Genomic DNA, 24,623 nt, shown 5'->3' with positions numbered 1-24,623 from the left:
GCATTCTGAGTGCCAGGACTCTTTCTGAGGGTGAGAAAGCCTTGGCCGGGTTAGAGTGTATCATCGCACCTCTGAAGAAGAACTTCTGTGAAGGTTCTAACTTGGATTTCTTTGCACTGACCTGTAGGTTCAATACTTTGAATATCTGCAATTTGCAAAAAATGATTTGCAAAAAAAAAATAAGGTGAAGGTCTGCTTGTAATTTTGGTTTGGTGTCAACTACGATCAATCAGTCGTCAAGGTGTGGATATATCTGACACCCTAGCCTTCTTGAGTAGGGCACTAACCCAGATACCACTTTGGTAAATACTCTGGGCGCTGTAGCTAGCCCAAATGGAAGGATCCTGTCCTGGAAATGGTAAGAACTGCATTGAAAGTGGAGGCACTTCTGGTGGTCCAGTCATATCTGTACCTCAAAATATGCATCTAGCAAATCCAGTGTTACATGGTTTGTAAAACTAGATTTGCAATAGAGGAAGGACATCGGGGAATGCTGTGGTTCATAGGCACAGCGTCTGCTTGGCATGCAGAAGGTCCCAAGTTCAATCCCCGGCATCTCCAGTTAAAAGAGCTGCCATTAGGTGATGTGAGAGACCTCTGCCTGAGACCTTGGAGAGCGGCTGCTTGTCTGAGTAGACAATGCTGACTTTGATGGACCAAGGGTCTGATTCAGTATAAGGCAGTTTCATGTGTTCCTCTGAAAGAAAATCCCTCTCTAAACTTTTTTTTACTAACATGAAGTTGTTTAGGCCCCTCAGGTCAAGTATGGGCCTCATCACCCCGCCCCCACTTTCTTTTTGACCAGAAAGTCTCTGGAATGGAACTCCGAGTGCAGCTCTTTTGCAGGCACTTCTAGTATTGCTTTCAGTGCATGGGCCTCTGCCAGGAGTTCTGGAGACAGGATGGGAAGGTTGGAAGCTAGGGGAGCACAGGTTAGGAGGAGAGAGGCAAATTCTGTTGCATAACCCTTTGTCATGATGCTTGAAGAAGAGGAGGAGGAGGAGGAAGAGGAGGGGAGCAGGAGGAGATTGGATTTATATTCCATCCTTCACTCAGAGTCCCAGAGCGGCTTACAGACTCCTTTCCCTTCCCCTCCCCACAACAGACACCCTGTGAGGTTGGTGGGGCTGAGAGAACTCTAACAGAAACTGCTCTTTTTTCAAGAACAGCTCTTATCAGAACTACGGCTTGCCCAAGGTCATCCAGCCAGGTGCAAGTGGAGGAGTGGGGAATCAAACCCGGTTCTCCCAGATTAGAGTCTGTGCTCTTAACCACTACACCAAACTGGCTCTTGGGAAATGTCTTGCGAGGTGAGTTGACTGGGTATTATGTCCTCTGCCAGGTGATGTGCCCAACGCAGGCTGCGATTGTTAAAAACCCTGCCAAGTGGGTTGGTTGGGTTTGGGCGACTGAGGTCCGGCCTTGCCTCTGAGGGTAGGAAACTTTTTCCTCAGCAGGTGGTTGAACTGTAGGCATATATGCAGGCCTCCAGAAGTAAGTGTGAGTGAGTGATGAAGTCCTCTCCCTCTGGATATTGGGTAATATGGTCTATAGCGGGGCCTTGGATTGGAGGGTGCTAAAGGGATCGCCCCCAGAGTTTTGGCAGTGAGTTTATCTTTTCTTATTTCACTGAGGATTTCATCTGTGCTAGAGGTCCATGGCACTGAGTGGTAGGTCTTCAATCCTGGCACACATCTCTTGAGGGAACGCAGTGGCTCTCAGGCAGAGGTGGCATTTTAACACAATGGTAGTGGCGAGATGGCGAGCTCCACAGTCAGCGAAGTGTTTTGCACATCACAGAACAAATGATAAGCACTCAAAAGGATCTACATAGGTGAAGACCTATGTGATCCAGGCCAGGGGTTGCGAGCAGTTTGAGGAATGTACTGCAAATTCTGTCCGCAACCCAGGGGAATGTAGTAGCCAAAAGCACATATCCAAGAACGTATCTTGCTCTACTACAATTCGCTTCTGCCCTTTTCAGCTTCCGTCTTGGAAAGCTGCCGCGGGAATTTCAATATACCACCTCCTCCACCACCACCAGGTCCTGATTTTTACGAGGTTTCGGCTGTGCTAACACTTATGAACTTATTACATTTTCACGATATTTCCCATATGGCATCTGTAGCTTTCTCCCTCTGCTACCTCAGGCAGCAAAACAGACATATTTTTTATTAGTTCTACTCATGCCCAGGGGTTTCTGTGGAATATCAGCAATGGAAATTATGAGTAGGGTTTTTTTTCCTGCTCTCCTCTTTCATTTTACTACTGCGAAAACTCACTTGTTAGGGGGAACCAAAAACCAGGCTGAAGGTCACAGACATATTGGCTTACATAACATGGTGAAAGTGGGGAGAGCAATGGCTCAACAGCAGAGCATCTGCTTGGCATGCAGAAGGTCCCAGGTTAAAAGGATTAGGTGGCAGGTGCCATGACAGACCTCTACCTGAGACCCCGCCAATCAGAGCAGACAACACTGAGCTTGACAGACCAATGATCTGATACTATATAAGGCAGCTTTGTGTGTGTCTGTGGGGAGGGGAACTTCCATAAAACTGACATACTCCAGCACCATTTCACGGCTAGCCAGCGTGATGCAGTGACAAAATCGCAAGATATGATAGTCCCGCTGTACACTGCCTTATTCAGGCCACACCTGGAGTATTGTGTGCATTTCTGGAGGCCTCACTTCAAAAAGGATGTGGAAAGAATGAAGCGGGTGCAGAGGAGAGCGACAAGGATGATCGGGGGCCTGGAGACCAAGCCCTATGAGGAAAGGCTGAGGGACCAATGTTCCCTCTAAGCCGTGGAGTCTTGTGAGCAAAAATTCTACTCTGTGAGCTACTGGCATTAAAGTTGTGAGCAAGCGATTTGGCTACTGCATAAATTAGTTTGCTCTGGAGCCCTCCTTCCTGAGCTAAGACAAAAATATGTGAGCTGGAGGCTAAAAAACTGTGAGCTAGCTCATGCTAACTCAGCTTAGAGGGAACACTGTGAGGGACTTGGGGATGTTCAGTCTGGAGAACAGGAGGCTGAGGGGGACATGACTGCTCTTTTGAAGTATTTGAAGGGCTGTCACTCAGAGGAGGGCAGGGAGCTGTTCCTGTTGGCAGCAGAGGAGAGGACTCGCAAAGACAGGTTGCTTACCTGTAACTGGTGATCTTCGAGTGGTCATCTGTGCATTCACACCCTTGGGATACTCTGCGCCTGCGCTGACCTTCTCGGTACCGATAGCTAGCAAAAGGGATTTTCGCGCCTCTCCCAGGTCACGCGCCGGCTCCACTGCACATGACCAAGGAGGGGCACGCAGATCCCGCCAGTTCCTTCTGACCGCCGCCCAACAGCCTTCAAAGAAACAAGATGAAGGGCCGAGAGCAGAGGGGAAGGAGGGCGGGTGGTGTGAATGCACAGATGACCACTCGAAGATCACCAGTTACAGGTAAGCAACCTGTCTATCTTCTTCGTGGTCTCTGTGCATCACACCCTTGGGAGAATAGCAAGCAATAACTCTTACCTGGAGGAGGGGCCGAGGCCCTACACCTGCGCCGTCTGCAAAATAGACCGACCCAACGCCACACGACGAGTAGACCGGACATCAAGGGCATAATGCTTCACGAAGGTGAGCGGAGTAGCCCAAGTCGCAGCGTTGCAGATGTCCTCCAATGGCATCCCTCTCAGGAAAGCTGTGGAAGCCGCCACCGCCCTTGTAGAGTGGGCGCGAAGTTGACCTGGAAGAGGTCTCTTAGCCAAAGCGTAACATAGCTTGATTACTTCCACAATCCACCTGGACAGCGTCTGGGAAGAGATCTTCTTCCCCAGGGAGGGCATACTGTGAGCAACAAACAAGGCAGGAGACTGACGAAAAGACTTGGTCCTGCCCAAATAGAACAGCAACGCCCTCTTAACATCCAGAGAGTGCAATTTCCGTTCCTCTTCATTGGCAGGAGACGGGAAAAATGACGGCAAAACTATATCTGAACGTAGATGAAACTCCGAAACGACTTTCGGTAAGAAGGAGATGTCCAAAGACAACGACACCCCATGAGGGGAAAAAATCAAGTATGGTGGATCACACCTTAAAGCGGACAACTCACTGACTCGACGAGCAGAAGTAATGGCCACCAGAAACGCAGTCTTGAGCGATAACAACTTTAGAGAGCAAGTGGCCAGTGGTTCGAAGGGTTTTCCCATCAAAAACCGCAAAACTAAAGCCAAATCCCAGGCCGGAGTCGGAGAACGACGGGGAGGGTACAGGCGAATAAGACCTTTACAAAACTGTTTCGTCTGAGGATGCGAGAAAACTGAAAACCCATCAATAGATGGATGAAAAGCTGACACCGCAGCTAAATACACCTTAACTGAAGAAAAACTGAGTCCCAAGTCCATTCTGGACAAAATAAACGCAAAAATAGACCTCAAATCCACTGGCGGAGGAGGTAAATTGGAAGAACTCAAGTACTGTAGGAATAAATCCCACTTCTTTGCGTAAGACGTCCTAGTAGACAGTTTACGACAATTCAACAGGACCTCATTGATACGGTCATCCATCACTGAAAGCGTATTTCCCATAGAGTCAACTTGAGACTCAGAGGATCGTAGTGAAGGACCTGGCCTTCCTGAGCTTGGAGGAGATCCAACTCCTGCGGGAAGTGTACGAAGGATCCCTTGGCTAACCGCAGCAGTGTCGGAAACCACACCTGCCGAGGCCACCAGGGGGCTACCAGGAGACAATGGGGCTTGTCCTGTTGTATTTTCACAAGCACCCTGTGGAGCAGCGGAATCGGAGGAAATAGGTATAGAAAGTCGTGAGCCCACGACATCAACAGACCGTCCCCCATTGACAGAGGGTCCAACCCCGCTCTGGAGCAAAACCTGGGACACTTCTTGTTCAATCGAGTTGCAAAAACATCGATGTGGGGATGTCCCAGATGTTGAAAAAGAGGAAGGAGATACTTTGAGTTCAACTCCCATTCGTGGTCCGATGCTCCCCCTCTGCTCAGGAAATCCGCTTGTTGGTTCAAAGTTCCTGGCAGATGGGCAGCTTGGAGAGTGATGTTCCAATGAAGGCACTCTTCCCATATGTCCATAGCTAGCCTGCAAAGGGACCTGGACACGGTCCCGCCCTGGCGATTGATATAAGCCATCGCAGTTGTGTTGTCCGTAAAAATCAACACAGCTTTTCCTACAACCTGTCTGAGTAAGGATCTGAGGGCAAATTTTACGGCCAGCAGTTCCAGATAGTTGATATGATGACTCTTCCAAAGGGGTTGCCATGGAGCACCCACACAAGTGTCGTCTGTATGAGCACCCCAACCCCACAGGGAGGCATCTGTGGTGATGGACATTACGGGAACGATCGGTTGGAACGGTGCACCCGCCAACAGATTGGTGTCCACGAGCCACCACTGCAGGGAGACGAGGACCTGCGGAGGCACTACCAGTTGAAGGCTCGGAGGATGGATGGAAGGGCGAAATTTCTTTAGAAACCACAGCTGCAACGGGCGCATGCGAAGGCGTGCATATTCGATCACGGAAGTGGTGGCTGCCATGAGACCCAAGATCCGCTGAATGTGGACCGCTGATGTCACGTTGGACTGGAACAAACGTTGAATTTCCAGACGAATGGTATCTGCCCGTTGGCGAGGAAGGTACGCCCGAGTGGCTAGGGAGTCTATGACAGCTCCTATGAACTGCACGCGAGTTGCAGGTTGCAGCATGGATTTCTGTAAATTCACCAGAATTCCAAGGGAGGATAGGACCGACAATGTGATGGTGATGTGCTGAAGGAGACATTCTCTTGAATCTGCCACCATCAACCAGTCGTCTATATACGGAAAGATCTGAATGCCCTGAAGGCGAAGATGAGCGACGACAACCACCATTACCTTCGTAAAAACCCTGGGGGCGGTAGAGAGCCCGAATGGAAGGGCTTTGAATTGGTAATGGTCCTCCCCGACTGCGAATCTGAGGAACTTTCTGTGACGAGGATGGATGGAGACGTGAAAATAAGCGTCTTTGAGATCTAAAGTGACCATCCAAGTCCCTGGAGACAGGAGTGGTAAAATGCTTTGCAACGTGGTCATGCGAAACTTTCTGTAAATGATGAACCGATTGAGAAAACGAAGGTCCATGATTGGACGAAGTCCTCCGTCCTTCTTGGGGACCGTGAAATATTTGGAATAAATCCCGCGGCAACAATCCGCCATCGGGACTTTCTCTATAGCGTTTTTTTGTGTCAGCGATTGTACCTCCTGTAGCAGGGCAGGAGACGCCGGGGTTCTGATAAAACGGGAGATTTTGGGAGTCAGAGAAAACTCTATGAGATAGCCATCTCTTATTATAGAGTGCACCCATTTGTCCGTAGAAATGGCGAGCCATGCGTGCAGGAAGGGTGCAAGGCGAGTCTGAGCAGTAAGGTTGAAGTCAAAGTCCCTGTTTGGGATTCTTAGGGAATTTCGACTTATAGGCACCGGACGATTGTCCCTTATTTTTCGGGGGAAAAGACCGTGACTGAGAGGGAGGTCTTTGCCATTGATCCGTAGGTGATTTGTTGTACGGTTGCCTGGTCGACCAAGGTTGCCTAGGCCACTGCTTGGATTTCGAGTATTTGGTCGTGGGGGAGATCCCCAAACTCTTGGACGTCTTGATACTCTTATCCATTTCCTGCAGAACCGTGTCAGTGGTGGAGCTAAACAATCCAGAACCTTCAAAGGGAAGGTCTTCCACCGAGGATCTGGTGTCATATGGCAATGATGAAGAGCGGAGCCAGGCATGTCTGCGTAACGCTACAGAGGTTGCTAGAGTCTTACTAGCGGATTCCAGGGAATGCTTGGCAGCACTAATTTGGTGTCTAGCCAAGACCATCCCTTCATTCTGAATCCTTTTAATCTGAGGTTGGCACTCTTTGGGCACGTGCGGGAGGAAATCATTCAAACGCTTCCATAAATTGAATTGATAACGGCCCATGCAGGCGGCATAGTTCGCCGTTTTAATGCCCATTGCACCGACAGTGTAGAATTTTCTACCAACCGAATCCAACTTTTTTCCTTCTTTGTCTGATGGAGTAGAGTGGCTCGCTTTTCCTTTCGTGGACGAGGAAACGACCAAAGAATTGGGCTTAGGATGTGTGTATAAAAACTCAGCCCCTGATTCCTGGACCTTGTACATGTGATCCAGACGCTTATTAGAGACATTAATGGAGGCTGGACGAGTCCAAAAGTCCTTGGTAGTTTGCAAGAGAACTTTTGTCATTGGTAGAGCCACGGAGGGCGAAGTGTTAGAGTGCATAATGTCAAAAACGTTATCATCCACAAAACTGGCAACGAGAGTAGGAGTCATAGATAGATCTAATGCCATGCGTTGAATAAAATCTCCATAAGACTTAACATCCTCTGATGGAGAAATAGGTAAATCCGCTTCCACATCTTGCGAGGTGGGCTGTGCATCTACATCCTCGATATGTTCAGAAAAGCCATCTGAATCGGAGGATACATTGGATGGTTCTGGAGATGATTCGAGTAATTCAGGTTGAGACGGTGCCGGTGTGTTAATCGGGGGCACAACCGGGTCTGGTGGATGCGTCGGTATCGACTGCTTCGATACCGATGGTCGATCTTGAAAGCGCGAAATGCGGGATGACACCGACTGACGATCCCATTCAGGTGGGGGTGGTATCGGGAGTGCCCAAGGGTATGGGTATCGATTCCCGTACAAATAATGCCATTGCCTCTCATCCCAAGTCAGGGGAGGAGAAGTTGGTCGGTGCCGATCCTCGACTCCACGTTCTGGGGAGGCATGAGAGGATTGACGGCTCGACATATCAGATTGCGACTGATTTGTCTGTTGAGTAAGGTCGATGTCGAGATCCGAACCGATCGGGTGAGGTTCTTGCGTGGGATCTCGACCCTGACTAGCCGAAACCTTATGGACTTTGGGTTTGTCCGTTTTAGGTTGTCCGTTTTAGGTTTCTTCGCCTGCTGTGAGTCTTTGCCCTGCTTCCGGATCTTGGAAGGTACGGCAACGGATGACCCCTGCTTCCGGATCTTGGAAGGTACGGCAACGGATGACCCCTGCTTCCGGATCTTGGAAGGTACGGCAACGGATGACCCCTGCTTCCGGATCTTGGAAGGTACGGCAACGGATGACCCCTGCTTCCGGATCTTGGAAGGTACGGCAACGGATGACCCCTGCTTCCGGATCTTGGAAGGTACGGGGTGGTCCTTTATCGGCGTCGATCTTTTCGGTGCAGAAGCATTGATTGCGACCGTCGACGTCGATGATCCCGGAACGGGAGGACAAGTGTCCGCAGCCAAGGTGGACATCGAGGCGTGCCCGGACGTGTCCAACGGTGAAGAGGACTGTGGAGATAGTGCCTTCTCCATCAGGGCCAAGTGTAGACGAGCTGCTCTGTTTTTTCTCGTCTGGTTCGAAAACTTTCGGCAATGTCTGCACTTAGAGACACAGTGCGACTCCCCTAAACAAACGAGGCAAAGCGAGTGCCCGTCGGTGGGGGATATTTTAAGGCCGCAAGTCCTACACCGTTTGAAACAACCCCACCGCGGGGCCATAGGCCAGCGGGAGGGGAACGAAAATAAAGAATAAACACCGAAAGAAAAATGCTAACTACAAAAATAAAGAAAGAGAAACTAACTAAACGCAAGTTTAGCAAAAAAAAAGTTGGTACTTAGCAGACCGAGGCAGAAGGCGTCCTACCAGCGCGGCGGTCAGAAGAGAACTGGCGGGATCTGCGTGCCCCTCCTTGGTCATGCGCAGTGGAGCCGGCGCGTGACCTGGGAGAGGCGCGAAAATCCCTTTTGCTAGCTATCGGTACCGAGAAGGTCAGCGCAGGCGCAGAGTATCCCAAGGGTGTGATGCACAGAGACCACGAAGAAGATCAATGGGTTGTAATTAAGGGTCGGAAGGTACTGGGCTGGATATTAAGAAACACTTTTTTACGGTAAGAGTTGTTCAATGGTGGAATCAGCTGCCTCAGGAGGTGGTGAGCTCCCCCACACTGGCAGTCTTGAAGCAGCAGCTGGACAAACCCTTGTCAGGGATGCTCTAGGCTGATCCTGCATTGAGCAGGCGGTTGGACTAGATGGCCTGTATGGCCCCTTCCAACTCCATGATTCTACGATTCTATGATTCCATGCAAATTCAAGGAATGGCTGATTTGGTGCATACGGTGCCCAATTACATCTGTTCTAGTTAGTGTCGGGGATTACCACAGCTTCACCCACAATTTGCTTTCAGCGTGGGGACTCAGTTCCAGGCTTTGTGGTGTAGGGGTAACGATAAAACGCCACCGAAGTGAGTATACAGCACTCCTTCCCCGAGACAGCCAGGTTTCAAGGCAACAAGAGGCGGAATTTTCGCCTCACAACCAAGGCCTTCGTACCAAGCTTCATGGAAAGCCACTCTAGTTTACAGGATGCCATTGCTAGCCTTTCCAGTGAGGGCTGACTAGTGGTATACGGGAGATCAAAGTCTGTGCTTATAAGGAGTACGAGGAGGGGGGGGGAATGGGATGATGATGTGGTGACAGCCACAGGCATAGAGAGCTTTAAAAGGGGACGGGATAGATCTATGGAGGAGAAGTCTATCAGTGGCTCGTAGCCATAGTGACTAAAGGGAACCTCCACACTCAGAGGCACTAATCCTCTGAATCCCAGACCTAGAAGGCAACATCAGGGGAAAGTCTCAGCTTCTATGTCCTGTTGTTGGTCCTCCCGAGGAACTGGCTGGTCACTGCGTGAGACAGGATGCTGGACCTGATGGGCCACTGGTTTGATCCAGTAGGGCACTTCTTGTGTTATTATGATAATGAGCAAAGCGGATGTATGAATTGCCCCTAAATACAAACTCAGTGGATCAAATCCAAAGCCACCTTAAACCACGAGGGAGGGAAGGCAGGGTTTGAGTGCTTTGGTAAATAAAAATAATACATGTTAATTTTAAAAATCCTTACAAGCTAACATACTGGCTCTTTGGGGCCATCTTATAGCAATCTCAGTATACCCTTTGTAGGAAAAGGAAGAAAGATTTGACAATATAGTGAGATCTCCACATGTGACATCACGTACCCAACTGTACCACTAGCTTAACTTGGACTGTACTACTTCCTCATTATTATACCACTTTTGGTGGGTAGGATGATTGGTGAATGATTCCTCCTCTTTTCATTTTTTAAATGAGCTAGCTCACAGGTTTTTAGCCTCTGGCTCACACATTTTTGTCTCAGCTCAGGAAGGAGGGCTCCAGAGCAAACTAATCTATGTGGCAGCCAAATCGCTTGCTCACAGCTTCGATGCCCATAGCTCCCAAAGTAGAATTTTTGCTCACAAGACTCTGCAGCTTAGAGGGAACATTGAATGATTATGATTCAAATGTGGGATTTGCTGCCTGAGGATGTAGTGATGGCCACAGGAATAAATAGCTTGAAAAGGGGATTAGATAGATTCATGGAGGATAAATCTATCAGTGGCTACTAGCCATGGTGTTTGAGGAACCTCCACATCCAAAGGCACTAATCCTCTGAATCCCAGAGGAAGCAGGCAACATCAGGGGAGGGCCTCAGCCACCATGCCCTGTTGTTGGTCATTCAGAGGAGGTGGCTGGCCACTGTGTGAGACAAGGATGCTCGACTAGATGGACTATTGGTCTGATCCAGCAAGGCTCTTCTTATGTTCTTAAATATCTGGACCAAAAGGTATACATGAAATGGTAAATGTGGGAAGGATCCAGCAGGAGCATAAAATGAAAATCAGAAATGAAGGGCTTCAAGTCTCTAGACTGGAAAAAAATTGTTCACAACCAAACACAGCACCTAGTTGATTCACAACAGGAATTAATGCAGTGGGATTTACAGTGCAATCCTATGCAGAGCTATACCAGTCTAAGACCACAGATTCCAGTTGGGATAACTCTGCATAGGATTCCACTGCTAATAGGTTTAATTCACTAGATAGTTTAAGCTTCTGCTGATGAACTAGTGGCAGCCAGTCTTCACTGGCTGAAAGTTACGAATGCTCTTGTTTTAGAGGCTCTGGTGGTTCTGGTATATTACCGTAAGAGGAAATGTAATCGGAAAAATGCCACCATTTTTCATTCCTAACAAATGGCAGCTTTTGTTTATTAATTTCTAAACGAGTTGGATTGGACCTAAAGGTGTTCTTGTGCAAGCAGAAGGCGGTTCAATTCAGACCAGGGAAAGGTGTGCGATTTCTGCACATTCTGCTCTGAAGATGCCATTCCTCGTCTCAAACGGTTCCTACTGGTCAAAAGACTCTCAGGAGCAGCTTCGGGGTGGCATGGGGGGGGGGGCACGGGGGAGTGCAAGGCTGCAGAAGACAGAAGGAGAAGGAAAGATCCGTTCTGTGAGCGAAGCTCCTGCGCGTGGTTCTTTGGATCTACTTCATACAGTGGGTTGGGCCCAGCCAGGTTTGTTTTCTTTTTGCTCAGTCTACCCCAAGTCTCCACCTTACTGAAGCTCCCTTCCCACGTGGCTTTTGCCCATGTGGGTGCCATGATTCCTGGCATAACCTATCAGGAAGGTTACGGGGATCTCCTCCTTCCTTTTTTTTTTCTCCAGTAGAAAAGCTGCTTGGATCTAATCCACTTAACCTTTGGCAGTTTGGTGTACTGGTTAAACACAGAGGACTCCAATCTGGGAGAACCGGGTTTGATTCCCCACGCCTCCACATGCAGCCAGCTGGGTGATCTTGGGTCAGTCACAGTTCTCTCAGAGCTGTTCTCGAAAGAGCTCTCTCAGCCCCACCCACCCCACAGGGTCTCTGTTGTGGGGAGAGGAAGGGAAGGAGATTGTAAGCCGCTCTGAGACTCCGAGTGAAGGGCGGGGTATTAATTCAACTCTTTTTCTTCTTTATATTCCAACTCTCATCAGGATTATTGGGGGGGGGGGGAGGTTATTTTGTGTGTGTGAGTGCCTGGAAGTCATGGCTGACTTCTGGCAACCTCTAGTGGGGCTTGGACATTTCAGAGAAGTGGCTTGCTATTGCCTGCCTCTGTGTCCCCGCCCTGGTATTGTCATGCCTGCCCTTGACTCAGCCCCAGAGCCAGCTCCTGACAACCTAAGAGGCGAGGATTCAGTGCCTTTAAGAGCTGAAGAAGCATCAGGATCTGCACCTACTGTAAGTACTGAGGAGGATACACAGCAATCTGAGCCAACTACAGGACGGTTTGCACCTGGGATTGAGCAGGCTATAAGCAGCTCACCACCTGCATCTCCCCCAACTGTAAGTAGGCTTAGGGATCAGAGACGTCAGGAGCTGGCTAGACGAAAAGAAGCACGTTCAAGAGGGCGGAGATCCTTGAGCCCTGAGTTTTAACAGCAGCCAGGACCTCGCACAAAGGTGCTAATGAGTTAATGGGCCAGAGCACTATTTAGTAGGGCCTCTGGCCATGAGCAATTTGTGCTGGCAACCTCCTTCGTAGAACCAGAAGCTCTGCACCTTGATTCCTGTTTGACTCTGTGGCTTTTGGACTCGGCTTGCGTTTGGACTGCTCTGGCTCTTGACTTCCAGCTTTGAACCTGACCACGCCCTCGGCTTTGCTCCCTGTACTCTGACCTCTGGTAACGTTTGACTACGGCTTTGTCTGGTGTTTTGGGACTTGTTTAATGCTCTGCTGACTGCTCCCCCGGCTGACCTTTGGACTTGTATTGTGACTCCCCCTGTCTGCCTGCCTCCCTGGCTCTACCGTGACAGGTATTGCTTGAGGGTCTCCCTTCCAAGTTCTTGCCAGAGTTGACCCTGCTTAGCTTCCAAGATCTGCCAAGACCGGATTCTTGAAGAAGTTTACAAAATTCTTCATATAACATAACAAAATCCTATGAGATGGATCAACTCAGTAAAGGAAACCACGGCCTTCAGTTTACAAGACCTGAGCAAGGCTGTTAATAGAACTTTCTGGAAGTCATTCATTCACAGACTTGCCATAAGTCAGAAGTGACTGGACATAACACACACAATAAAATCCACAATAATTTAAAACTGCCACCCACTCAGACATGCCCTTCACCGCTCCTCAAAAGACACCAACATGGAGATTTTGGCAATGTGCAAATGTCGACAGGAAAGAGATCCCCTTGGAACAAAAAAACAGTAAAGAGTACAGATGACTAGAAAGCCTGCGTACTGAAGAGCAAAAATTGCAGTCGAAACACCTAAGTGCTAAACAGGTAATACACCCGCGATTCACAACTTACGTACAATATGTCAATAAATATTAAAAAATGAAATAAAATACATGTACACTGATTTTAAAATACTGATACTGAAATGCAAATGTAATCGATATATTTATTGATGCATCAGTGAAAAGACGGACTGGTAAAATCTTTTGGTGTCGGGCAGCTCTAAGAGTGGCTGATGGGCACCTTCTCATTCTCTCCTTGTACCTGGAAAACACAGCCATTTATTTACCTTTCCATGCTCCTTCCTCATGTGGGATATGTAAACATCTCTCTGTGTAAACAGCCGGTCGCATTCCCAGCACGTCCAGCCGGGATTGGGTACTTTTTGGGGCTCTGCTTTCTTTACAGGGGAGGGGGATTTCTTCTCTGCCTTTTCCATCCCATTCATGGCCTTGGAGTCCTCTTTGTTTTGGCCCACCGAGTTCTGAGTGGTGGGCTTTGTGCTCAGCGGCAGGCTGATGCCCAGGTTTGGGGGGCCCTCGACACTCTTCAGTGTCCCGTGCATAGACTGAAATAAATACGAGAAACAGACATTATTTAGAGAGGGACTCAATGAGCTACCATCCACTGGCGCAAGGTTGCAAGCCAATTCTCACGAATTGTGCGTACACCTGAAAGCTCACACCTTGAATAAAACTTTGTTGCTCTTAAAGGTGCCGCTGGACTCTAACTTTATTCTAAGCCAAAATACAGTTACTCATAAATTCAGCTTCACTGAACCCAAGGGACTAAAGGCACGTGCAGCACAGCCATATGATACAAAGGAACTGGACCACTCTGGATAACAGGTGAGCACTGCATATCTGAACTGTGTCCCATAAAAGAAACCACCCCACACACATCGATGTTTTAGAAAACTGGCACATCAGGAAGAAAGGCTCTAGGCTAGCATTGCCATTATATTCCAGTTTGGTGTAGTGGTTAGGAGCGTGGACTCTAATCTGGGAGAACCGGGTTTGATTCCCCACTCCTCCACATGCAGCTGCTGGAGTGACCTTGGGTCAGTCACAAGTTCTCTCAGAGCTGTTCTCTCAAGGGCAGTTCTCAAAGAGCTCTCTCAGCCCCACCGACCTCACAGAGTGTCTGTTGTGGGGAGGGGAAAGGAAAGGAGTTTGTAAACCGATCTGAGACTATAAGTGAAGGGCAGGGTATAAATCCAATTTCTTCTTCTTCTTCTTCTTTCCCCTACTTGTAATTCCATCAGGCCAAATGCAATCACTTACGATTTGCCAAGTACTGCGCAGACTTTTACAGATGCTAAGAGTGCTCTCATCTGCAAAATCTTATGCTGATATAAAATGCTGTAAAGCATTAACATGCTGGAAGACTCCAGTTAAGTTCTTTGCTGCCAACAGACTAATGATGCCATCCTAAACAGAGTAACACCCTTCTAAGCCCACTGAGTTCAACGTTTAGGATTATCCTGGTAAAACAGCTACCTGTCTAGAAAAAGGAAAAAAAGAGATTGGATTTATACCCCGCCCTTCACTACCTGAAGGAGTCTCAGAGCAGTTTATAACCTCCTTTCCCTTCCCCTCCCCACAACAGACACCCTGTGAGGTTGGTGGGGCTGAGATAGCTCTTTGAGAACTGCCCTGAAAGAACTTGTGACTGACTGACCCAAGGTCACACCAGCAGCTGCATGTGGAGGAGTGGGGAATCAAACCCGGTTCTCCCAGATCAGAGTCTGCGTTCCTAACCACTACACCAAAGTGTCTGAAACAGGATTTAGAAGAAGGTGACATCATGTTTGTTCCTGGTAAACTGTTTCTCAGCCCAACGCCATGCAATTATATTCAGAAGTTCTGCTGAATTCAACAGGCTGATGACCTTGTGAGAACAGGACGTCTACCACCAACCATCTTTTAATTTGGTAGCTTCTCTGCAATTAGCTGACTTCCATGCCTGTTGCGTGCAACAGTCTTGCATCTAAGCGAACTAAGATGCCCACATACCTTGATATGATCCATCATCAGTTGCTTCTGTGCATACAAGAGAGAACAGTCTGGACACTTGAAGACCGAGACCTTCTGGTTCTCAATGTGTTGGTCGAAGTGGCGATACAGCAAAGGTTGCAGAGTAAACACTGTGTCACACATGGAACATTTGTATATTATTCTAGAAACAAAGAGGAAAGTGGAAGAAGCCAGGCACTTGCATAACTGATTTCTTGGAACTGGTGACATTGCAATATTATTAATTAATTAATTATCGTATGACACTGTGTGTGGAATAGCCAGCAGATCCTGGAAGGGATCGTTTGGCTGCAGAGGTTGTAGCTCTTTTTTGGCACCACTAGGTGGCGAACTATGCTTATTTGTAAGCTGAGAGTGCTGTAACCTGCCTAAAGTCACCCAGCTAGCTTCAAGTGAGGAAGTGGGGAATCGAACCCGGTTCTCCAGATTAGAGGTCGTTGTTCTTAACCACTACACCAAACTGGTTGTCCACCAAAAAATAAACATAGAGGCCGACTACAGGCATTGGTGGAAAGCACTGCAAATTCTCTCCCCCAAGAGAAAGGCCTGCATCCCACCATGCCATTAAGCAAAGTTTGAAGCTTTCTTCCAGCCTAGGGAGTCTTCTTCCAACTTAAGAGACTCTTCTATGGAGGAAAATCCACTTAAGTGGGAGGAACGGAAATTCCTCCATCCTAGGGGAGGATACCGCTCAAACACAGACAAAATTCCATCAACAGAATGGATAGTATTTAAACTATACACCCAGGTTCTCCACTGATACCTCTCCTGGTGCCCACCATATGCTTTGAGAAAGTGGAAGTGGCAAGGTGGGGCTTTTCCCCAGCAAGGCTTCTGATTGGCCACTGGATTTGATTGACTGTGCAGATCTTTATAAACATTGCTTTGACAGCAGCTGCTACCACAGCACAGATATCTTCACTATTTTATTTATTTATTTATTTATTTAGGGATTTATACCCCACCCTATCCAGTAGCTCAGGGCGGCTAACAAGCGGTCATGCCGAGTTTAAAAGTTAAAACAATAAAACAATGTTACATACAATAAAATTTGGTGCTACAATAATTCATATAAAAGACCAAGATGCACGGCATCCCACATTGGCGGCCAATTTTCTTCATAGCATGAGCACCAGAAGTAATATTTCCCAGCTCACGGGCGGCATCTACCCCCCCAACAATGGGGTAGATGAATGATGGACTCTCAGTGGTGGCGTAGTGGCGGCGGCGGCTCCTCCTCAAAGGCCTGGCGGAAGAGCTCTGTCTTGCAGGCCCTGCGGAACTGCACAAGGTCCCGCAGGGCCCGGATCTCCTCCGAAAGCTCATTCCACCCGGAAGGAGCCACCACCGAAAACGCCCTAGCCTTGGTTTGGGCAAGCTCCACACTTCGGGGGCCTGGTACTACCAGAAGGTGGATGTTCCCCGATGGCAGTGCTCTTGGGGGTACATACGGGAAGAGGCGGTCCCTTAGGTAAGCCGGACCCTGGCCATTCAGGGCTTTAAAGGTAAGCACCAGCACTTTGAAGCAAATCCGGTATGCTATTGGCAGCCAGTGCAGTGCTTGCAGTACAGGCCGGATGTGGTCTCGCCTGGAGAGGCCCATCAACAGCCTGGCTGCAGCATTCTGCACTAGCTGCAGCTTCCGGATTTGCGACAGAGGCAGCCCCAAGTAGAGAGCATTACAGTAGTCCAACCTCGAGGTGACCGTCGCATGGATCACAGTGGCCAGGTCTTCGCGGTCGAGGTAGAGAACCAACTGCCAGGCCAGCTGCAGATAGTAAAAGGCTGACTTGGCAGTGGCTGCCACCTGGGCTTCCATCGTTAACAAGGAGTCCAGGAGCACACCAAAATTCCTAACCTCCCGCACAAGCACCAATGGTACCCCGCCGAAGGACGGGAGAGGGTGCCCCAACTCTCGGCCGGTCTGGCACAGGCCCAGGTAAGCCATTTTATGGCTGGCTCGGCCTCCTGCAGCAGCCATTTTTTAACAGCTGCACCTACTACACTGTGTCAGAATCCCAAATGTACCTGTGGTCTGAAAAAGGCTGGGGACCCCTGTTACACACCTAAAAAAAATCAAAGTTGGAGGTTAAGCAAAACTTTCTGACTTTTCTCTAGTCTCAGGAGGAGACTGAATTCTAAGGCAAATTTTACAGAACTAAACCACCACACAGTGCATCTTAGCAGTGGGCTTCCAAATGCCATCTTGGAGCTGCAAATCATTTTAGTGGGTTTTGTTGAACCCAGGCAGAATACGATTTCTGCTTTTAAGGAAGAATCTATCAGCCACCTCCTTGGAGTTCCCCCTGGAATTTCACCTGAGGCAAAATCTGAAGCAGGAAGACATACAGGAATGTCAAAGGCAAAAGAATTTTGGCAATCCCTGCTTATTAAGAAAAAAGAATATCTATGCCACCAACTTCTGTCAGTGAGAAACCAGTTTAGTCATCACAGCTACTCTCTCAAGGAACTCTGGGAATTGTAGTTTGGCAAAAGTGCTCAGCATTCTCCAGCCCTTTCAGACAATGTTCGACGGAGACTGGACTTACATATTGGAAGGAAGTGGCACCTCAGCAGTAAGTGTGGCCCACATCTTTCTCACTCTCCTTGCTTTCCGCAAACTATGAAAAACTGAATTATCCAAGGGGACTTTTTTGTGCAGGGAGCAGGGTAGCACTGTACAAAATGATTCACAAAGTTACTTCGACAAATTATCAGGGACTGTTATCTATAGTGCTGTGTACAGTTTGCTTTAAGTTGGATCCTGCTGTGTAATCTTGCATCATTTAATGTGTCGTGTTAACACTTGTGCTTTGCTTCAATTCTTTTTCTTTTTCTTTTTTTTTTAGATTTCTGGTTACTTTTAGAACTCAAACCCTATGTCTTTGTTTATTCAGTGTCCCATCCAGTGGATTGTTTTGACTCACTCTGTGTAACCAGCCCTGAGTCCCAGTAAGAAAGATGGACTATAAATAACAGAAATAAAACCTTTCAGAAGCAGGGCTATTTTTGGGCAGGAACGCACAGGAACAGAGTTCCGGCTGGCTCCCAAGTTGGCCACGCCCAGCAGGAACTCATTAGCATAATAGGCCACACCCAACAGCAGAAACTCATTAGGATTGGCTACATTAAGGGTGTGTGGCCTAACATGCAAAGGAGTTCCTGCTACAAAAAAAGGCCCTGGGTTTTGACAACAAACAAGGTAAACAGAATAACAAGCAAAAGGTGGGTGTGGCTGGATGAGCACACTTCTGGTAACATGGGGGTGCGGCCTAATGTGCTAAAGAGCTGTGCTGTCAGGGGTGTGGCCCAATATGCTAATGAGTCCCTGCTATTGGGTGTGTCCTATTATGCTAATGAGTTCCTGCTGGGCTTTTTCTACAAAAGTGCATGTGCTGGAGTGGCACTTGCTACCACAATGGCGGCTCTCTGCCACGCACATTCCGTCTCTGGTACGTTGTGCAAAGGTAGCACTGGGAACTAGCAGCACTCTCACAGAAATACAGTGCTCTGTGTTATCTTGGGGGGAATGACCAGTTAAACTGGTTTAGCTCTGGAGTGAGAGTAAGATTACCCGTAGGCAGGGGTTATTTCCTGCAGGAGCGCACAGGAGCAGAGCTCCGGCAGTAAAGAGCCCAGGGGGCAGGCATATGCAACAAGCCCCACCCCCTGCTCCCAGCAGCCCTCAGTCAGAGCAAGAAGCAGCCAGGTAAGTTGCAGCCCCCCCCCCCCAGTCCAAAACAGTCCAGTGGCACCTTTAAGACCAAGTTTTGTTCAGGTACAAGCTCTCCCTCCTCTGCGAGGACAGATCTACACGTCCCCCCCCCCCATAGCTAGCAATCCAAAAGAGTCCAGTGGAGCCTGAGCGGTGGGTGTTGCCTTCTGACACACTTCCGGTGATGTCAGGGTGTGTGGCATATGCAAATGAGTTATGCGAATGAGTTATGCTAATGTGCTCCTGCACCTCTTTTTCTACGAAATTACCCCTGCCTGTAGGTCTTCAGCAATGAAGACGGATTTGGTGATCAGGAAGAGGTAGGGATGCTAGCCTCCAGGTGGGACCTGGGGATCCACTGGTATTACTGCTCATTTCCAGACTCAAGAGGTCAGCTCCCCTGGAGCGGATGGCTGCTTTGGAGGGTGGACTCGATGGCACTGCAGCCCACTGAGGTCCCTGTCCTCCCCCAGGCTCCATCCCCAGATCTGAAGGCATTTCCCAACCTGGATCTGGCAAAACCTGCCCCCCCCCCCAATCTCTCTTCAGTGCCCAGGGAGGACTTGGCAACCCTAGGAAAAGGCCACTGGATTCCTGCACAGGAGCTGCTTCTCTGCAACAGATATGGGCTATCATGCATATAAATAACGACAGTGTAAAATTTTGCTTTAACTTGAGACTTTCCCAATACATCACAGTGTAATCATTTAATTTTCCATCTGAGAGGACAGTGCTCATTAGGTGATGAGATCTACTCAGGGCTCTTTTTATAGAAAAAGCCCAGCAGGAACTCATTAGCATAATAGGCCACACCCAACAGCAGGGACTCATTAGCATATTAGGCCACGCCTCTGCCAGCACAGCTCATTAGCACATTAGGAAGCACCCCCATGTTAGCAGAAGTGTGGTCATCCAGCCACACCCACCTTTTGCTTCTTATTCTGTTTACCTTGTTTGTTGTCAGAACCCAGGGCCTTTTTTTGTAGCAGGAACTCCTTTGCATGTTAGGCCACACACCCCTAATGTAGCCAATCCGAATGAGTTTCTGCTGTTGGGTGTGGCCTATTATGCTAATGCGTTCCTGCTGGGCGTGGCCAACTTGGGAGCCAGCCGGAACTCCGTTCCTGTGCGTTCCTGCCCAAGAATAGCCCTGGATCTACTTAGAGGGAAAATGGCAGCAGAGAACTGGGTGTATTTTGGCACTGGTGTCTTTTGGGCGGGAAAAACTGGAGGCCTTCAAAAGGTCACATTTCGAATATTCATAATGTTTTAAGGCCGCAGTCAGTGCTTATCCAGTTTCACCCCAGTGTCTGAAAGGCACTTGGCTTTCAAATGTCAAAGACAAATTTCTTCAAGGTAAACATTAAAGCTCAGCTGTTTTCATGGCCCCTCCCCGAGAACCCGCTTGGTGTAGTGGTTAAGAGCGGCAGACTCAAATCTAGAGAACCAGGCTGGATTCCCCACTCGTCCACATGCAGCCAGCTGGGTGACCTTGGGACAGTCACAGCTCTCTCAGAGCTCTCAAAGCCACACCTTCCTCACAAGGAGCCTGTTGTGAGGAGAGGAAGGGAAGGAGATTGTAAGCCGCTCCGAGACTCCCTTCCAGTATTGAAGGGTGGGGTATAAAACCAAGTCGTCGTCTTCTTCAAAAATTGTGAGAACAATGCAAATGCAGGGAGCTTACACTAGCAAAAGACCCAAAGGCAGAGGTCATTTCGGGGGGGATCACGGGGGATCACAGTTCCCCTGGGTGAGGTGGGGGGCGGGGCACACGATGAAGCCCCGCCCCCTGATTCCGGCCGCCCCGCTTCCGGCATTCATTCAGCCAGGAGGAGGCAGGAGAAGAGGGAGGGTAAGTTGCTTCCTCCCTGCCTCTCCCCCACCCCTGCCTGCCTGGGGCCAGGGAGGGCCTTCGCAGGGCTTCCTCGCACTCCCGCCGGCCTTGCAGGTCCACCGCCGGGCCCCTGTCAGGGGGTGTGGCATATGCTAATGAGTTATGCTAATGAGTTCCCCTAGCTCTTTTTCTACGAAATGACCCCTGCCCAAAGGAGACAGGGGTGTGTCCCATTGATTCCCAGCGTCGAACAAATTGGAGAGTTGGGAAAAAATGGACTAGAAGGAAGGAGGCCAAGTTTTCTGCAGCCTCTGTTCATGTCATCTGTTTAAGGAGGCCTACCTGACGCTCTGAAGAAGTCAAAGGGTAACAGAAAATTGATTTCTTACAGATTTGTTCATCGCCTAAGGAGCCAGATATACTGTGCGTGGGACATGCTTGGGGCGGATGGGGATTCACCCTTGATAAACCACGATCACAAGCAATCCAACTGCAATATCACATTCATTCTCTTATGTCATGTAAACAGTGATAAAGGTTTCCCTTGCTCGAAAGCCAGTCGAATCTGACTCTAGGGGGCGGTGCTCATCTCCATTTCCAAGCTGAAGAGCCAGCGCTGTCCAAAGACATTTTCATGGTCATGTGGCTGGCATGACTAGATGCCGAGGTGCGTGGAATGCTGTTACCTTCCCACCGAAGCAGTACCTGTTTATCTACTTGCAATTTCTTGCTTTCGAACTGCTAGGTTGGCAGGAGCTGGGACCAGAGACAGGAGCTCATTCCGTCATGCCGTATTCGGGTCTCGAACTGCTGAACTACCGACCTTCCGGTCCGCAGTTCAGCGTCTTAACCACTGAGCCACCGCACAATGATAACACCACCTAAAACGTCTACCCGCATCCTCTCCAGAATGCAAACTTGCACGGTGGAAATATAAAGCTGCTGCAGCAGATGGATTAACCTGGAAAGGGGTCCCGAGCAGAAGCCAAGTTCGAAAAAGGTGCCAAGCAGGCGTGAAGCTTGGAAGAAATCCGGGGGGAACAGAAAAATTACATTCGTTCTCTTATGCCAAAGTGATTAAAATGTGGAACTCGTTGATCTCACCTTTGCTAAGTTATTTTGTGCAAAGGTCAAAGGAGGGCTCAGATGTCATATGGAAGCACTTGAGTTTTCTTTCCCCTCTCACCCTGTTACACAGGAGATAGGCACTTGGTGCATGTGTGAGACCCATGGACCTCAGAAGTCTTCTGAAGCGCATAGGCTTTGAGACACTCAGCAGATGATGTGGCCAAAATCCTTGGTTTGCTCCTGGGTGTATGTTGAACAAGGGCCTCTCTGCTGACTGTACTTACATAATGCACATTTGCAAACTTCTCTCATTCACACATTACACCTGAAGTGCACATTTGGGGGGGGGGAGTGCAAAGCATTCCCCAATTTCAGCAATATGGCAGACAAGGGAAAGACAGTATCCGAGTCACACTCACTTCACCTTTCCCTGCTTCTCTAACAGCGTATGAGTAGGCCTTTAGTCAGGTTCTATATGCAATACATAGGCTGCGGTGGCTCAAGTGGTTAAGATGCTGAACTGCCAACCGGAAGGTCGGTAGTTCAGCAGTTCAAGACCCGAGTGCCGCATGACAGAGTGAGCTCCCGTCTCTGGCCCCAGCTCCTGCCAACCTTCGAAAGCAAGAAATTGCAAGTAGATAAATAGGTACCACTTCGGTGGGAAGGAAACAGTGTTCCGTGCGCCTTAGTGTTTAGTCATGCCGGCCATGACCACGGAAACGTCTTTGGACAGCGCTGGCTCTTCAGCTTGGAAATGGAGATGAGCACCGCATCCCTAGAGTCGGATTCAACTGGCTTTCAAGCAAGGGAAACCTTTACCTTAATATGCAATGCAGACTGAGTAGCATTAGAAGCAAAAGAGTGAGCAGATTTGCCTAGCAGTTATTAAAAGATAACAAGCAGGAAGCCAAGATGGGTCATGCATGCTTACTTCGGCTCCCCTATCTTGATGCCGGGGTGTTGCGTATAGGCGTGGGAATGCGTGCTGGGTGCCGACTTGAATGCCATTGGACAGATGGGGCATTTGTAGAACACTTCACAGTGAGACCCTTGAATGTGAGACTTGAGCGCCGCCACATCTGAGTACACCACGTTGCAGTGGACGCAGCTGTAAGAGAGACGAAAGATAAAGACCACTTTGGTGCATCACAAGCCCTGAAGGGCATAGTTAGAACAGCAGCCTTGTAACGAGAGAAGCCAAGTCAAGGATATTGCAGAGGAGCTATTCCAAAAAAACACAGTTCTTGTTGTACACAGGAAGAAACATCCACTACCAAGTCTGCATATTATTTCTTTCCCCGCCCAACCCTACCAATACCAGCGTGCCTTGTTAAACATTAATAATGGTCTGTCTTCACACTGGGGACCTAGACTGGGAAGTGGCTCTAGTGATAATGCAGACTGGAAGACAGACAGAGTGATTCAAATGTAGAATTCGCTGCCAGAGGATGTAGTGATGGCCACAGGAATACACAGCTTTAAAAGGGGATTCGATAGATTCATGGAGGGTAGGCCTATCAGTGGCTGCTAGCCACGGTGACTGACGGGAACCTCCACATTCAGAGGCACTAAATCCTCTGAATCCCAGATAGGCTTACCAAGTGCTGGCGGGGGATCCGCATGTCTTTACAGGATCCCTGCTGCGGGGACGGCGATATGCGTTGCACCGCCGTCACCAGGATGTGACGCTACGCGTCGCTCTGGCAACGGGGCTGTTTGGAGTCCCGTTGCCAGAGCGACGCGTAATGTCACATCCTGGTGATGGCGGGTGCAACGAGTATCGCCGTCCCCGTGGCAGGGATCCTGTAAAGACATGCGGATCCCCCGCCGGCACTTGGTAAGCCTAATCCCAGAGCCAGGAGGCAGCATCAGGGGAAGGCCTCAGTCTCTATTACTTGTTGTTGGCCCTCCAGAAGAACCTCCAGAGACAGGAAGATGGACTAAATGGGCCACTGGTCTGATCCAGCTGGGCTCTTCTTGTGTCCTTAAGGCTGAATCTCTACCAGATGCTGAAAGCTTAAAACCCTGAACTGTTTTCCCCAGAATGCTTCCCAACAGACTTGCTTTCTAACAGGACTATTGCAGGGGAAATAAAGAGGTCCTTCAGCAAAGATTAATAGCCTAATTTTGTTGTTTTTTTTAAAAAGAAAACCCCAAACCTACATTTATTTCCAAGTAAGAAATAAAATAATAGAAAAATACTGCCATCAAACTTAACTAGTAAATAGAAAGGCGGACAAACATAACAAAAGAAGAAGCGGTTTTCTTAAATCATCAGACAACAAATGTTAACAGAACAGTCCCCCTCTACCTGTTCCTCCCCTACCCCCTTGGCATCAAGTTACAAAAGAAAACCCCACAAACAATACAAAAACACAGATTAGAACTGCACCAAAGTAATCATAATGTTTCAATAAACATACTGTACATCAAAGAATACTTACCGAGCATCACAACAGACCACACTGGCAGCTTCAGTTTCTTCCAGAAAATGCAACCGAACCGCTAAGGGATCAGCCATGCTGCCCCCTTTAAGCTGGGATGTGTGTATGGAGGGGTAAACTTTCCCATCACCCTTATCACAGCTTTTTACAGGCAAGAGTGTCTGCTTTCCAATGTCTGTCTTTCACCAACTTGGCCCCGTGATGTGACAGATGTGATTCAGACACAACACCAAATCATAGTTTGATGGCCCTATCTCAGTGAGGCTTGGGTTCGTGCGTGGGGGGCCCCCCACACATTAAAATGTCCCCCATCGCTGTTGCTTGGCAAACCATAATGTACCATTACGTATCATAAGAACATAAGAGACGCCAA

At 48.8% G+C, this 24,623-nt stretch overlaps 1 protein-coding gene across 1 annotated transcript in view; it reads right to left on the bottom strand.

Annotated features, from left to right (window-relative positions):
- ZNF532 (zinc finger protein 532) overlaps positions 1-22,942 on the bottom strand; it is a gene marked incomplete at its 5' end in the record, with an annotated part of 32,320 nt that extends 9,378 nt beyond the window's left edge. Inside the window, 3 exons of the mRNA XM_015405832.1 lie at positions 13,443-13,721; positions 15,169-15,331; positions 22,738-22,942. Coding sequence (XP_015261318.1) covers positions 13,443-13,721; positions 15,169-15,331; positions 22,738-22,942 — 647 coding nt within the window. The remainder of the gene's footprint in view (positions 1-13,442; positions 13,722-15,168; positions 15,332-22,737) is intronic.
- Positions 22,943-24,623: the final 1,681 nt, after the last annotated feature.

The sequence above is a fragment of the Gekko japonicus genome, unplaced genomic scaffold (assembly GCF_001447785.1).
Source record: "Gekko japonicus isolate JY-2015 unplaced genomic scaffold, Gekko_japonicus_V1.1 scaffold201, whole genome shotgun sequence".
In the NCBI taxonomy this organism is placed as follows: domain Eukaryota; kingdom Metazoa; phylum Chordata; class Lepidosauria; order Squamata; family Gekkonidae; genus Gekko; species Gekko japonicus.
The sequence above is the reverse complement of the archived record's forward strand: the minus strand, read 5'-3'. Positions and strand labels throughout refer to the sequence as shown.